Source organism: Capricornis sumatraensis, chromosome X (genome assembly GCF_032405125.1).
Source record: "Capricornis sumatraensis isolate serow.1 chromosome X, serow.2, whole genome shotgun sequence".
In the NCBI taxonomy this organism is placed as follows: Eukaryota; Metazoa; Chordata; class Mammalia; order Artiodactyla; family Bovidae; genus Capricornis; species Capricornis sumatraensis.
The window spans coordinates 128,587,187-128,600,584 of NC_091092.1; the positions used below are offsets into that span (position 1 = coordinate 128,587,187).

At 45.3% G+C, this 13,398-nt stretch overlaps 1 protein-coding gene across 1 annotated transcript in view; it reads left to right on the forward strand.

The window, feature by feature from the left end:
• Positions 1 to 13,398, forward strand: part of PHKA2 (phosphorylase kinase regulatory subunit alpha 2) — a 91,710-nt gene that overhangs the window by 33,534 nt on the left and 44,778 nt on the right. The window contains exons 5-10 of the mRNA XM_068962198.1: positions 4,421 to 4,503; positions 6,752 to 6,832; positions 7,934 to 8,032; positions 9,804 to 9,950; positions 11,583 to 11,636; positions 12,228 to 12,350. Of these exons, the coding sequence (XP_068818299.1) occupies positions 4,421 to 4,503; positions 6,752 to 6,832; positions 7,934 to 8,032; positions 9,804 to 9,950; positions 11,583 to 11,636; positions 12,228 to 12,350 (587 nt within the window). The remainder of the gene's footprint in view (positions 1 to 4,420; positions 4,504 to 6,751; positions 6,833 to 7,933; positions 8,033 to 9,803; positions 9,951 to 11,582; positions 11,637 to 12,227; positions 12,351 to 13,398) is intronic.

Genomic DNA, 13,398 nt, shown 5'->3' on the forward strand with positions numbered 1-13,398 from the left:
GAAATCAGGAAATAATAGTGTTTTGGCTTTGTGAATAAACCTGGGACTTGAAAAGGATGTTTTGGTTATGAAAGTTAAGATGAGCTCACTGTAGATGGTTTGGAAAATATAATGAAACACAAAGGAAAAAAATCTCACTGATAATTGTCATTTGAATGTGTCTCCTCCAGGTTTTTTTTTTTCACTGTATTTTAAAAAACATATTTCAGGTCATATGGTATGCATATAGTGTTTTCATTACATAGCATTATAACTTAAGCATTTCTCCCATAATATTAAAGGTGTTCATAAACAATTTTAGTGACTTTACCAATGGATATTCCATAATTAAACTATTCCTTTATTCTTCTGTTTACCTATCATAACTGTATTGCGATACAAACTTTGACCCTCATATCTATTTGCTTCCTTCTCTTAGTTTGATATCATTCAAAGGCTACTTATACTCATTGCCAAATTGTTTGCAGAACAGTTTACCAGTTGGGAGAAGGAAATGGCAACCCACTCCAGTATTCTTGCCTGGAAAATCCATGGACAGAGGAGCCTGGTAGGCTAAATAGCTCATGGGGTCACAAAGAGTTGGACATGACTGAATGACTTCACTTGCATTTTCTTTTTTACTTTACCAGTTAACCACACACACCCCCCAAGTGATGTAAGGGTATGTATCTTACCCACACCAGTTTCAAGAATTCCTACTTTACCTATATTTGTCATAACCAGCTGTACATTCAAGCTTGCTTTCCTGGTTATTGCCTGCTTCAGTACATGGGTGCACCTCCTGGGCAGGTGCTGGGAGCTGGCGTTTCCATGAGTTGAAGAGCCATTGCCTGTGGTTGGGGGCTCTCCTTTCCCAACCTGGCCATTGGGGGAAAATACCCACCCTGCGCTTTACTCAAGGATAAGACAGTGGTTATGTTGGGCTAAAATGCTGGCTCTGTGGAATCTTTCTGCACAAATCCAACACGTATATGAAGGCCTCACATCTCTTTCAATCATTTCTCCTCCTAGGCACACAGACAAAAGTGGATCCATTCTTATCTTCCATCCTTCCTTGGCTCCCTCCTTCATTCCCTCCTTTCTGTCCTCACTCTTTCCTTCCCTCCTTCCTTTCATCCTTCCCTCATTCCTTATTTTCCTCCCTACTTTCTATCTTGCCTCTCTCCTTCCTTTCTACTCTCCTTCCTTCATCCTGTCCTTCCCTCCTTTTCCTTCCTTCCTTCCATCCCTCCTCCTCTCCTTCCTTCCTTCCCTCCCTCCCTCATTCCCTCTTTCCCTCCTTCCTTCCCTCCTTCCCTCTTTGCTTCCATCCCTCCCTCCTTCCATCCATCCATTCTTTACTCTTCCACTTCTTCCCTCCTTCCTTCTCTCCCTGCTTCCTTCCTCCCATCCCTCCCACTTTCCTTCCATTCATCCCTCCTCCTTTCCTTCTCATTTCTTCCTTCCCTCCCTTCTTCCCCTTCCATTCTTCCTTCCTTCCCTTCTTCCTACCCTCCTCCTATCCTTCCTTTCCTCCCTCCTTCCTTCTCTCTCTTCCCTTTCTTCTTTTCTTTCCCTCCCTGCCTCCTTTATTCCCATCCTCCCTCCTTCCTTTCTAGCCTCCTCCCCATCCTTCCCTCCTTCCTTACTTTCATTTCTCACTCTTTCCTTCTCCCCTTGCTTCTTTCCTTTTCCCACCTTCCATTCTTTCTTCCTTCCTGCCCTCCCTCCTTCCTTCCTTCTCTCCGTCTTTCCTTTATATCCTCTTTCCCTCCTCCTCTCCATGCTTTCCTCTTTCTTTCCTTCCTGTCTACCATCCTTCCGTCTTTCCCTGCTTCCTTCCTGCATCCTTCCTTCCCTCCCTCCTCCCCTCCTTCCTTCTGTCCCTCCCATGAGCCGTCCCTCCCTCCTTTCTCTTTCCCTCTCTCACCCTGTTCTCGCTCCCTCCTTCCTCTCTACCCTCCTTCCTTCCATCTTTCCATCCTTTCCACTTTGTGCCCTCCTTCCTTCCCTCCCTCCTTCCTTCCTTTACTCCCTTCTTCCTTCCCTCCCTCCATTCCCCCTCCTTCCCTCCTTCCATCCCTCCCACATTCCTTCCCTCCCTCCTTCTCTCCCACCTTCCCTCCATCCCTCCCTCTTTCCTTCTCTCATTTCTTCCTTCCCTCCCTCCTTCCATCTTCCTTCACCTTATTCCTACCCTGCTACCATCTTTCCTTCCCTCTCTCCTCCTCTCCCTCCTTCCTTCCATTCCTGCTTCCTTCATTCACTCCCTCCCTTCTTTTCTACCCTCCTTCCTTCCACTGTCCTGTCCTTCCCTCTTTCCCTCCCTCCCTCCTTCCTTCCTTCCTTTCCTCCTTTCTCCCTGACTGCTTCCTTCTGTCCTTGCCCTCCCTCCTTCCTTCCCATCCTCCTCATGTCCACCCTTCCTTTCTTTCCTTTCCTCCCTACTACCTTCCTTCCCTCTCTCCTTCCCGCCCTCCCTGCCTCCTTCCTTCTTTCCTTCCCCTCCTCCCCCTTCCATACCTACTTGCATTTGTCTTTCCTTCCTTCGTTCCCTTCTCGCCTCCTTCCCTCCCTCGCTCTTTCATTCCATCCCTCTCTTCCCCTCGCCCTTCCTCTCTCCTTCCCCCTCTCTCTCCCTCCTTTCATCGCTCCCTCTTTCCCTCTCTCCTTCCTTATTTCCCCTTCCCTCCTTCCCTTCCTCCCTCCTGCCTGCCCTCCCTCCCTGTCTTCTTCCTTTCTAGCCCCCTTCCTTCCTTCCATCTTGCCGTCCTCCTCTCACCTTTCCTCCTTCCTTTCTGCCCTCCTCCTCCTTCCTGTCCTGTCCTCCTCTCTTCTCCTCCCTCTTTCTCCCCTCCTTCCTTCCTCCCCTCTTTCCATCCTTCCCTCTGTCCTTTCTTCCCTACTTCCTCCCTTCGTTTTTTCTGTCCTTCCCTCTCAACTTCTTTCCCTCCTTCCTTCTCTCCTCCCTTTCTTCCCTCCCTCCTTCCTTCCTGCCCTCATCTTCCTCCTTCCTTTCCTTTTGCTCTCCTCCTCTCCCTTCTCTGTTCACTCCTTTCCTCCCTCCCTCCCACCCTCCTTATTTCCCCCTCTCCCTCCTTCCTTCCTATCCTTCCCTCCTTCCAGCCCCTTCTCCTTCCTTTCTACCCTCCTTCCCTCCATTCTCCCTGCCTGCCTCATCCTTCCTTCCCTCCCTTCCTCCTTCCTCCTCTCCTTCTTTCCCTCCTCCCCTCCCTCCCTTCTTCTCTCCTTCCTTCCTACTCTTCTTATTCTGTTCTTCCCTCCTTCCTTCCTTCCCTCCCTCCCTCCCTCATATCTTTTTTCCCTTTTGTCCTTCTTTCCTTCCTTTTCTCATTCTGTCTTTCCTTCTTTCCCTCCTTTCTTATCACCTTCCTTCCTTCCCTCCTTCCTTTTGCCTTTTCTCCTTCCCTCCCTTATTCACTGCCTCCCTCCTTTCCCATCCTGTTTCCCTCCTTCCTTCCTTCCTTCTGAAAGGTTGTTGTTGAATTACGGACACCGGGATTCTTGGCCCCCAGAGGAGAAGAATTCAATCTGGAGCCAGATACGAGGCTTGATCGCTCAGAGCTTTTGTGCAATAAAGTTTTATTAAAGTATAAAGGAGACAGAGAAAGCTTCTGACGTAGGCATCAGAAGGGGGCAGAAAGAGTACCCCCCTGCTAGTCTTTAGCTGGATGTTACATAGTCATCAGCAGTCTGTTAATGAAAGAAAGGAATGTCTCAAAACTTAGAATGGCACCAGGCCCCTCACCCATAGGATGTATTTTGGGATAATCTTGGCTCCAAATGGTTCATCTTGGGCCATAAAAGGATTAGCTTGAATCTTGAAGAAGGGCAGAGCACCATGAGGAACGATATCGGAGTATAACATACTGGTTTATCAAGTAGGTTCTGAGCCAAAAGGTGGAACCGATTTGAAGACAGAGTTTGGGGTAAATGCATAGTATATTAGCATAGCTTAAGATAAACATTTCCATAAGAAAAACGCATTGGTTAACTTCAGGTGAAACCAGGTGTCATGGCAACACAGAATTTTAAGAGAAACCTCCTTTTAAATTTGTATAGAGAAGGAAAAAAAATATCGATAGTTTGTTTCTTCCTGCCGCTTAAGGGAGATAAAAATGCCTGACACTTGCAGGCTATTTCCTCTATTTGGAGACCCCTGGCCTTCCTGCCTGTTACCATCTCACTTCCTTCCTCCGTCTTTCCCTCCCTATCCTTCTCTCCCTGCTTCCTCCCCTCTTTCCTTCCCAAATTAGACATTAACTGTTATGACTGACTTCATACTTAATTTTTGATGCCCTAGTAAGAAAAATGCAAATGAGGGTATATAATTTATTTTCTAGTATAAGATTTGTCATTTGTAATTGGCAGCTCTCTCTTTACAGCATAACTCCGTAAACTGTTTGTTTTTCTTTTGTAGGCTTACATATTATTTTCACTCTTGACGAGGTGGCCTTCATACAGAATCTTGTTTTTTACATAGAAGCTGCGTATAAAGTTGCTGTAAGTTCAAATCCAGTGTTTATTTTCCAGTGTTACAGTGTCAGGAAGGATAAAAATCACACAGCTGTTTGAGGGCCAGGTTGTCTGGGGCTGACCCGAAGGTTAGCAAGATTAGAGGTATAAGATTATGTCACCTCTGCACATAAACTGCACATTTGTGTCCAGGAACTCAGTTGGGGAGCTTTTGTTGTTGAAATGTGCCATATGCTCTGTTTGAATTCATTAGGTTCATTTTAAATAAGATCCTCAAATACCCTGTGGCATGTGTACTGGGAGCCTGAATCAGGGTGAAGGGCAACACCAGCGTCCGAGGCAGAGCACAGGGAGAGAGGCTGGACCCAGACAGGTGCCCCGGGCTAGGTGATGGGTGGAAATACCTACACACTCAGTTCCTCCAGGCTGCTGTCTGCTACCGAGAGCTGAGCCTCACACACTTGTAGAGAACAGCTAAACTGCAAAGCTGGCCAGAAGAGCAGTAATGAAAGGCTAGAGTTTGCTTTTTGTTTTTAATAAAGAGCTACCAACAAGGATCAGCAAACTTTTTCTGGAAAGGGCCAGAGTAAATCTTCTCAGCTCTTCCAGTCTCTGTGGTCTCTCTTGCTGCTATTTAACTCTGCCATTGTACTGATACCACACAAACAGCTATAGACAACCTTTGACCTCGTGCGTGCAGCTGTGGCCCAAATAGACCTTATTTCTGGATCACAGGTGTAGCAGACCGGATTCGGTGCCAGGGCAAGCGCTTGCTGACCCCAGGTCTGAAGCAGTAATCGTCCACCAGGAGCAGTCTTTGGCTCTCCCAGGGAAACCAGGCAATGTCTGGAGACATTTTCGATGTTGACAACAGGGGAGCGGGTACTATTGGCATCTAGAGGGTGGAGGCCAGGGATGCAGCTGAACACCTTCCAGTGCACAGGACAGCCCCCCTACAACAGAGAATGAGTAGGCTGCAAATGTCAGTACCGCCGAGGTTGACAAAGCCTGGTCTGAAGAAACTGGGGAAGGCTTTGTAGAAAGGGTGGAACTTGAGTTGGATGTTGGTAGATGAGTAGGGCTCAGATAAGCAGGAGGAGGGAAAGGGGTGCGAGAGTATCAGGAATGGCTGTGAGTGTGGGGGAAGGGGAGGGGTGGTTGCGGAAAGAGATGGGGGAGTAAAGGGTGTCTTAGGGTGACAGCTGAGTGCTCCAGAATAGTAGGAATTAAAGGCAGCTTGTGGACAGGCAGGAAGTGTGGGGCTGGATCATAGAGGTAAGGCCATCAGAGAGAGAGATTTGAACATGATCCACTAGGGAATAAACAGGTTGTCAGGTTAGAGTCTCATGCTATGGAGCAAGCTGATCAAAGCAGTTTCTAAGGATGAGTCAGGCAATCGGCTCCAGGGTTGGAATGAGGACGGGTTGGAATGGAAAGGCCCCACTGTGCAGAGGACTGAAGGAGGGGGTCCTGGAGTCAGCCACGAGGCCGGCATGGCAGGGAAGAGTCTAAAGTCACTCTAGTGTGTCTGAGTCTGAAATGTCTTATTCTGAAAATGTTCATCTTTCTCTAATAATGATAAGTGCCAGAATGTTGGCATTGGTCCTGTTCTTCTTGGGTTGTAAAATGCTGTATATAGCATTATTTCAAAATGGTATCCAGTGCCTGGATTTCTTCAGTGAAAATATGAGCTATAAAAGTTAAGTATGTATGTATCAAGTCCTCTATGTGGACGGGCTATCCTAAGCCAATTCATATTAATTCATTTCAAAATACCAGGCAAGTTTAGTGTTCTGAGCCTCAGTTTTGACTTTGCACCCATTACTGCTGAGCATTTTTTTCTCAAAAGGTAATCTATTATTTTAAATAGTTTGGTTGATTTCACCCAGTTATAACCCATTTCTTCTTTATTCCATCTTACAATTTAATGCAAGTTTAGACGTATTAGGTGAATAAAGGTCAGCCTTTTAAGATAAAATATTTTGTTCTCTATAAATCATGAGTTTCTTACAAATGATTAACTTTTAGAAATAAGAAAACTGAGTGTCTTCGCATGCATTTTTGTTCTACTTGAGTATTTATTTCCAGAACTCTAACCAGAGGTCAAATAAACTGAAATCAAGAAAGAATACAGCTTGAGTGTGTAAAGGCATGAATTTGGTACCCTTTGGGAAGAGATAGTCACATTTCATGATGCCTACAGTGACATAAAGGAGTCATTTTTCCATAGTACTTGTCATCTATTAATACCTCTTTTCACCTTTTTCTCCAACAGGATTATGGAATGTGGGAACGTGGAGATAAGACTAATCAGGGTATTCCAGAATTGAATGCAAGCTCTGTAGGAATGGCCAAGGTGACAGTCTGGTCTTGTTTGTTCTTGCTCCTATGCCTCTTTAATGGCTTTGGTTTGGTTCTTATCCTTAGGGGTTTGGGTTTGATCTGGTTAGCTTATTTTTCAAAAGTCAACAGCAAGTATGAAATTCAAGTGGTCCATGTACCCCAACCAACTGAAATTATAGGTAAAGAATGGAGGTTTCCTACACCTAAATCTGCATGTGCCTGAAAATCAGTGCATTTCCCTCCTTATTATCCAGTATCATCACCCATGCATCTAAGCTCTTGCTATTATCTAAAAAACTGGATATATGATGTCCAGTCTTGTTTCCTGGGTCATAAAGAGGGCTGAAGAATATGAGCATTTTGTAGGGCAGGGCTCACATGTTTAAGAGTCTACAGGGTCAGGTCAGGCACATAATATAAACAAGTGAAGCCAGCGAGATAGAAAAATAATGGGGGGGAATGGCATGTATTGAGGACACTGCAGACTTTGTAAAGGTGTTCTAATTTAAGATCATTTTACAAACTTCCTCAGGCCAAACCAAACATGACCATGGGGCAATTTCAGCCAGCTGGCCACCAGTTGACGTCTCTTGCCTTAGATATTTAGCATGCCTCCTCCATTTCCTCTTCCTCAAGGCTGAAGCAGAATTTTACAGAGTAAAGACTCCAGAACTATAATTTTTAAAGCAACAATAAATATTCTCTGTTAAGGTCAACCGATGGAAAACATACTTAATACTAAAAAAGTTTACTTTCTTAAGTGCCAAACATGCTACTGTTAGAAGTTAACCACTGAAATAGGTGAATTTAGCCCCCAACCCCTTACACGCATGATGCTGTGTTGTTAGTATTTTGCTTTTTGGTAGAATACTAACTTCATTTTGGGAAATGGTTTTCTATTTTCTCTATCTCGTTCCTGCAACAAGGCAAAACACAGGAAAGCTCTGAAAATAAGGATAGAACACGAGTATAGGATACTTTAGCTGGATTTTAAAGATGAATTTCATCACCTGTGGGAAAACATATATGCTCGATTGCTTAATGAAAAAGAAGTACAAGATATAGGAGTGTATGTGTACTACCCATACTCAGTAATTCGTACTTGTGCTTGTAGGCAGCCCTTGAAGCAATTGATGAACTGGACCTTTTTGGAGCCCATGGAGGTCGCAAGTCTGTAATCCACGTCCTGCCAGATGAGGTGGAACACTGCCAGGTGATGGCTCAAGGTTCTCACATCCAGAGAGTAGAGACGGAGACTCATGGCAGAGAGGACTTGGGCTCCAGTTCAGATTCCCCAGCTTCCTAGCTTGGTGGCTCTTGGCTTCTTTGAGCTTCAGTTCCTTCATCCATAAAATGGGCATACTAGGACCTACCCCCACAAGGTAGTCGCGAGAATCAGAATTAATCAGCTTAATTTGTCAGAGTACTTTGTGAGCCAGAAAGGACTGTGCAAACATAAGATACAGCAGTGGTGTTTGTATGGAGTCAGCAGTCAAGACAACTGTGTTCTGTTGGAGGCAAAGTCAATTTTACGTTTTTTTGAGCATGTAGATGGTTTTCTCTTAGGTTTATTTCATGAGGTCCCCAGATTTGATGGTTGACAAGCAGTAGTTCACTTGGGCGGGTAGTGGAATCTTGTTAGAGGGTAGTGGCAAAATGAATGGTGGAGAGATGATATGGGAGAAATGGCAAATCAGTAAAACCTCCATGAAACACATGTTAGAGAAAGGGGTGATTTAGGGCAGATTAGGTGGCTCCATTTATCAGACAGTAGGTCGGCAGTTGCTGGCAAATCAGCAAACTCTTATTTACTGGAGGCTCACTGTATGCAGGCACTATGCTAGGGCTGTGTGAGTGAGAGGCATACAAACTTATATGCAGAGAGCTTCCAGTGGTAGTGTTTGTTTCAGGCAGAGAGAGCCTAGGGAGTGACTAGTTAAAGAACTGGGCTTGGGGGTCAGTTGGCTAGAGAAATTAAGCTTTGTTCTGAAGCTGAAGGGCTCCCCCCATATTTAGCCCCCTTCTAGCTCATTCCATTTTCCCCCATTAAATAGTCCTTAGTGGGGAATCTGCTGTTTCTTGGGGTGTGGTTTAATAAAGTTAAGCTGGTATGCTTCTTAATAGATGTGTAGTCCCCAGTGGAGATGGCATGAGCTCCGTAGCTAGCTGGGCCTGGGTTAGAATCCCAGCTCTGTTGCAGACTAGCTGCATGCCCATCAGCATGAGTCTCTACGTCTCCGAGTCCTCATGTGTGATTTAGACATAGTTCTCGAATTCCTTCTTCACATGGAAGAGTTAATAAGCTTGTGCTTGCAGGAATCTAGTCCCATGTCTGTACATGTTAGATCACAGGGTTAGCTCCCTTTCCTTCCCAAACTGTTCCTTATAATTTCACCTTGCTTTAGTTTACAGTGCCTAATCCAACCACCTTATAATCGAGGCCATGTTATAGTGCCACTAAGTAAGCCATTCTTTCTAGGACTAAAATAATTCTGTTTGGACCAAAGTGTTTTGCCTGTTGGTGTGGTCTTCTGGATTTGACTCCTTTAGGTGGTCTCTGAGTTATCCAGTCCAGCTGGTCACCTCCACAGAAGCCAGGCATTTCTGTCTGCTAGTCTTGTATGTGTGTTCTTCTTTGTCTTTGCAGTCAGGACACGCTGACCTGCTAATGAGGTAGTCCTTAGTTCTCCCCTGCGTGCCCTAAAGGCCCAGCAGTATCAACAGAAGGTACAGAAGGAAGGGAGCCAGTTCTCAGCACGGGCTCTAGGCATAGCACTGTTCTCCCGAACCCTCTTCTCCTGTGAGGAGCAGGACACCATGGGCTGGGTAGGTGCGGTCGCCCAGCAGAGGCCATGTTGGTAGGCAAAAACTCTAAAAACTGGTAAACTCATTCATATGTTCCCTTGGGGTCAAGTCATAGTCTCTAGATCCTGTACGTAACTGTTAGTGCTTCCAGGGTTAACACCTGTTTGTTTTTTGTTCAGTCTATTCTGTTCTCCATGCTGCCAAGAGCCTCAACGTCAAAAGAGATTGATGCTGGGCTTCTTTCCATTATTTCTTTCCCGGCCTTCGCAGTGGAAGATGTGAACCTTGTGAATGTGACCAAAAATGAAATTATTTCCAAGCTCCAGGTAAGCATTGGTCACACTGGTACCCTTCTGCCCTGTGTTAAGTGCCCCTTCCAGATAGTGACGTGGAGCAGCTCACTCAAGCCTGGGCTGTCCCTGCAGTCGATCTCTCGGTATCAGAGTGGACTGACAGATGGAGGTACCCAAGGCTGAGAATGGAAGGGAGAAAACAAAGTCTCTGAGCCATCAATGCCCAGGTTCTTTTCTTGCGCAGTAGAGTTTCAGTTCCAGCTGGCACATTTAAACCTCAATTCGTATCATTCCTGTGCTTCTAAGGCAGAGCTTCTGAACCCTTTAGAGATCCTAGACAGACTCCCTTAAGAATCTCATGAAAGCTACAGTCCCTGTCAGAAAAAAATGCACATGTCCCAATATCCTCCAACTTGACACGATTTCTGGGGACTTGAAGATCTCCAAGTTAAACTGAGATTAAAAATCCCAGGGACATCCCTGGGTGGTCCAGGGTTAAGACCTCACCTTCCAGTGCAGGGGTGCAGTGTTCCTCTCTGGTTGGGAAACTAAAATCTTACATGCCTCACAGTCAATAAGCCAAAACAGAAAACAGAAGCAATATTGTAACAAATACAGTAAAGACTTTAAAAATGGTCCACATTAAAAAAAAATCTTAAAATCCCTGCTCTGAGGTCAGATGCAGAAACTATGACACATTACACCAAACTGAGAAGGTTATACAATACTCTAGCCAACTGAAGTTATCAGTGAAATGATAACCGCAATCTGCATGTTGATGATCCCACTTAGATTTGGTGAAAAATGCTTTTAGCCTCTGGAAATCAAGGGGTAAAGGGTCTCCAACCATATCCCCAGAAGGCACTGCCTCAATTAGCCAGTAGTAAAAACAGAACCTGTTTAGTTTGTATAAGTAGGCAGAGAGTTCATGTAGAGAATGAAGCATTTCAAGGGGAGCACGTTCTAGACTGGGCTTCCAGGACACCCCAGACATTATGGGATTGGCCACTGGGAGTGCACTTGCCTCCATGGCCAGTGCTAGAACAGCCCCAAATGCTTAACTGAAGAATGGACACCCAAAACTGCAATCCAGGGATAAGGGAGGCAGATTCAGATAGCACTGCCACTGCCCTTCTTTCTTGGCACCCGAGAAGCTGGAGAGGAACACTGAAGCCTGCAGCAGGAAACCCAGCAGCCATGGCCTTAAGGCACAGGAAGCCCTACCACCTCCCTACTCCACTTCTTGCAGGATGCAGGTTTCTTTGCATCCAGAGCCTGACTGCTATGAGTCTGGAGTCACCTTGTGGCCTTCCAGTCTTTCAAGTAGAAGCAGTCCAATCAGTCCACATATCACCATGGGTGCCTTCTCCAAGCAGTGAGGGTCCCTTTGCATCTTTGCACAATACAGCAAATCAGAATGAAAGGATAGTCATTCTGTGAACCACGGAGTAATTAATCTCTCAGCCCTGACAGCCACTCTAATGGAAAGTTTAGGCATTCCCTTCCAAGTACTGATCAAACCTTATTTTGGTTTGCTTATTACTTAAAGATGAGTTTTTGTACTGATAGCAATGAGCACTTTGTTGTTACAAAAAGGGCTGACTTGAATCAAAGAGATAAAAAAAATTCTTCTGTTTCATCAAATGCTTCCTTTTGTCTTCTTAGGGGCGTTATGGATGCTGTCGCTTCCTTCGAGATGGTTATAAAACCCCAAGAGAGGTTGTATTTAAAGATTGTTTCTTCTGATTCCTTAACTGCTTCATGTCTAAGTTGCCACTGTGGCGTTCTCCCTCTGTTGATTGTAAAACTTACACATTGGAATATTGGAAAGAACAGTCTTAATTTTGGAGTTAGCAAGCTGGAGTTAGGCAATAGAGTAGTAAGATCATTAGGAGAGCAGCAAGCTGGTGATTTAAAACCAGCTTGCTGACAAGGACAAACAGTTCTCTCGCTCACATGTTTTTTAAAAGGCCACCTGTGGCCTCCTTGGGTTCCTTTGCCATAGTGACTGATAAAATGATGTCAATAAAACAGTCTGCCCAGCACTGCGAGAGTCAAATTTCTTCATATTTGTTTTAGAGAAAGCTTAATCTAATAAACTACCAAGTACTGTGTACATTTGATTTACTTTTCTGAAATTTTACCATGGATAACTGGCAAAAATAGCACCTCCTCATTTCAGCAGAATCCTAATCATACCAGTCTCAAAGCTGCCCTGAGTCAGAAAGCAAGGGCCACCCAGTGAGGCACAGTGGTATTATGTATGTAATCTGACACTACCTTTTAGAACATTTACCTGTTTGGTTCCAGGACCCAAACCGATTGCATTATGACCCTGCTGAACTCAAGCTCTTTGAAAACATTGAATGTGAATGGCCTGTGTTCTGGACTTATTTCATAATAGATGGAGTCTTCAATGGTGATGCTGTTCAGGTGAGAAAATGCTGGGCATTGTGTTGATAATCAGCATTTTCAGGCAATGGTGTGCTGATGGTTATTAGAACATAGGGTTGTGTAAAAATTCAGGGGCACTGTGTCAGTTACCTGTTGCTGCCAACAACCTTTCCTAAAACTTCGTGAATTAAAACAGCTATTGTGTTTGCTCAGTGCTATGTAATTTGGGTAGCGCTCAGCAGGGACAGGTTTCTCTGCTGCTTCTAGTGTCAGCTGGGATCAGTAGGGCTGCAGGAACCGGCCTCCCTCACGTGGTTGGAGCTTGATGCTGCCTGTTGGCCCGGAGCTCAGGTGGACTGTTGGCCTGGGTCTTCATTCTCCACTTGGGCTTCTCACAGCATTGCAGTCTCTGGACAGTAAAGCTTTTTACATGGTGGTCATCTTTTCCCAGAATGCAAAATCAGAAGCTGCCAAGCTTTCTTAAGGCTTTAGGCCCGAAACTGGCAAAGTGTCACTTCTGTTGCATTTGGTTTTTTCAGGGCTAGTGTTGCCAAACCAGGTTTATTTTGCCAGAGCACAGCAAGCCAAAATGCTGAAATGCCGAGGTTTGCAACAAAGAGAGGGTTTATTCGCAAGGAGAGCAAGTCTCAGGTCTGCCTGCGTGAAGACTAAGGCTCAGGGTATTTATGGGCTAAAGAATAAAGCAGCACAATGGCCTGAAGTTGGGGAGAGGTGGCTGGAAAAAGGAGTGGTAATTCTCATTCTCCCCAACTGTAACTGGGCCACAGGTCTCTGCACATTCCAAAATGGAGGTGCTTAGCATGCTCTGAGGGTGCAGTTTTCAGCCCCCTGATGCCCCAAAGTCACCAGACAGTCGCCCATGCCTTGTTGGAGAGTGGGTGGTCCTAACCAGTCTTAACCAGCTCAGTTGGAACGAGACATAGTTGACTCCAAGTTCCTGGAAAACAACTCGAGCAAACATGGTTTAGGCTATGCGCTGCTTGGAGGACATGTGAGTCTTAAAAGCACCTTGATTAGTGAAGGCCTGTTACAGGTAAAAATAGATTTGACTAATGATTACCCTTGG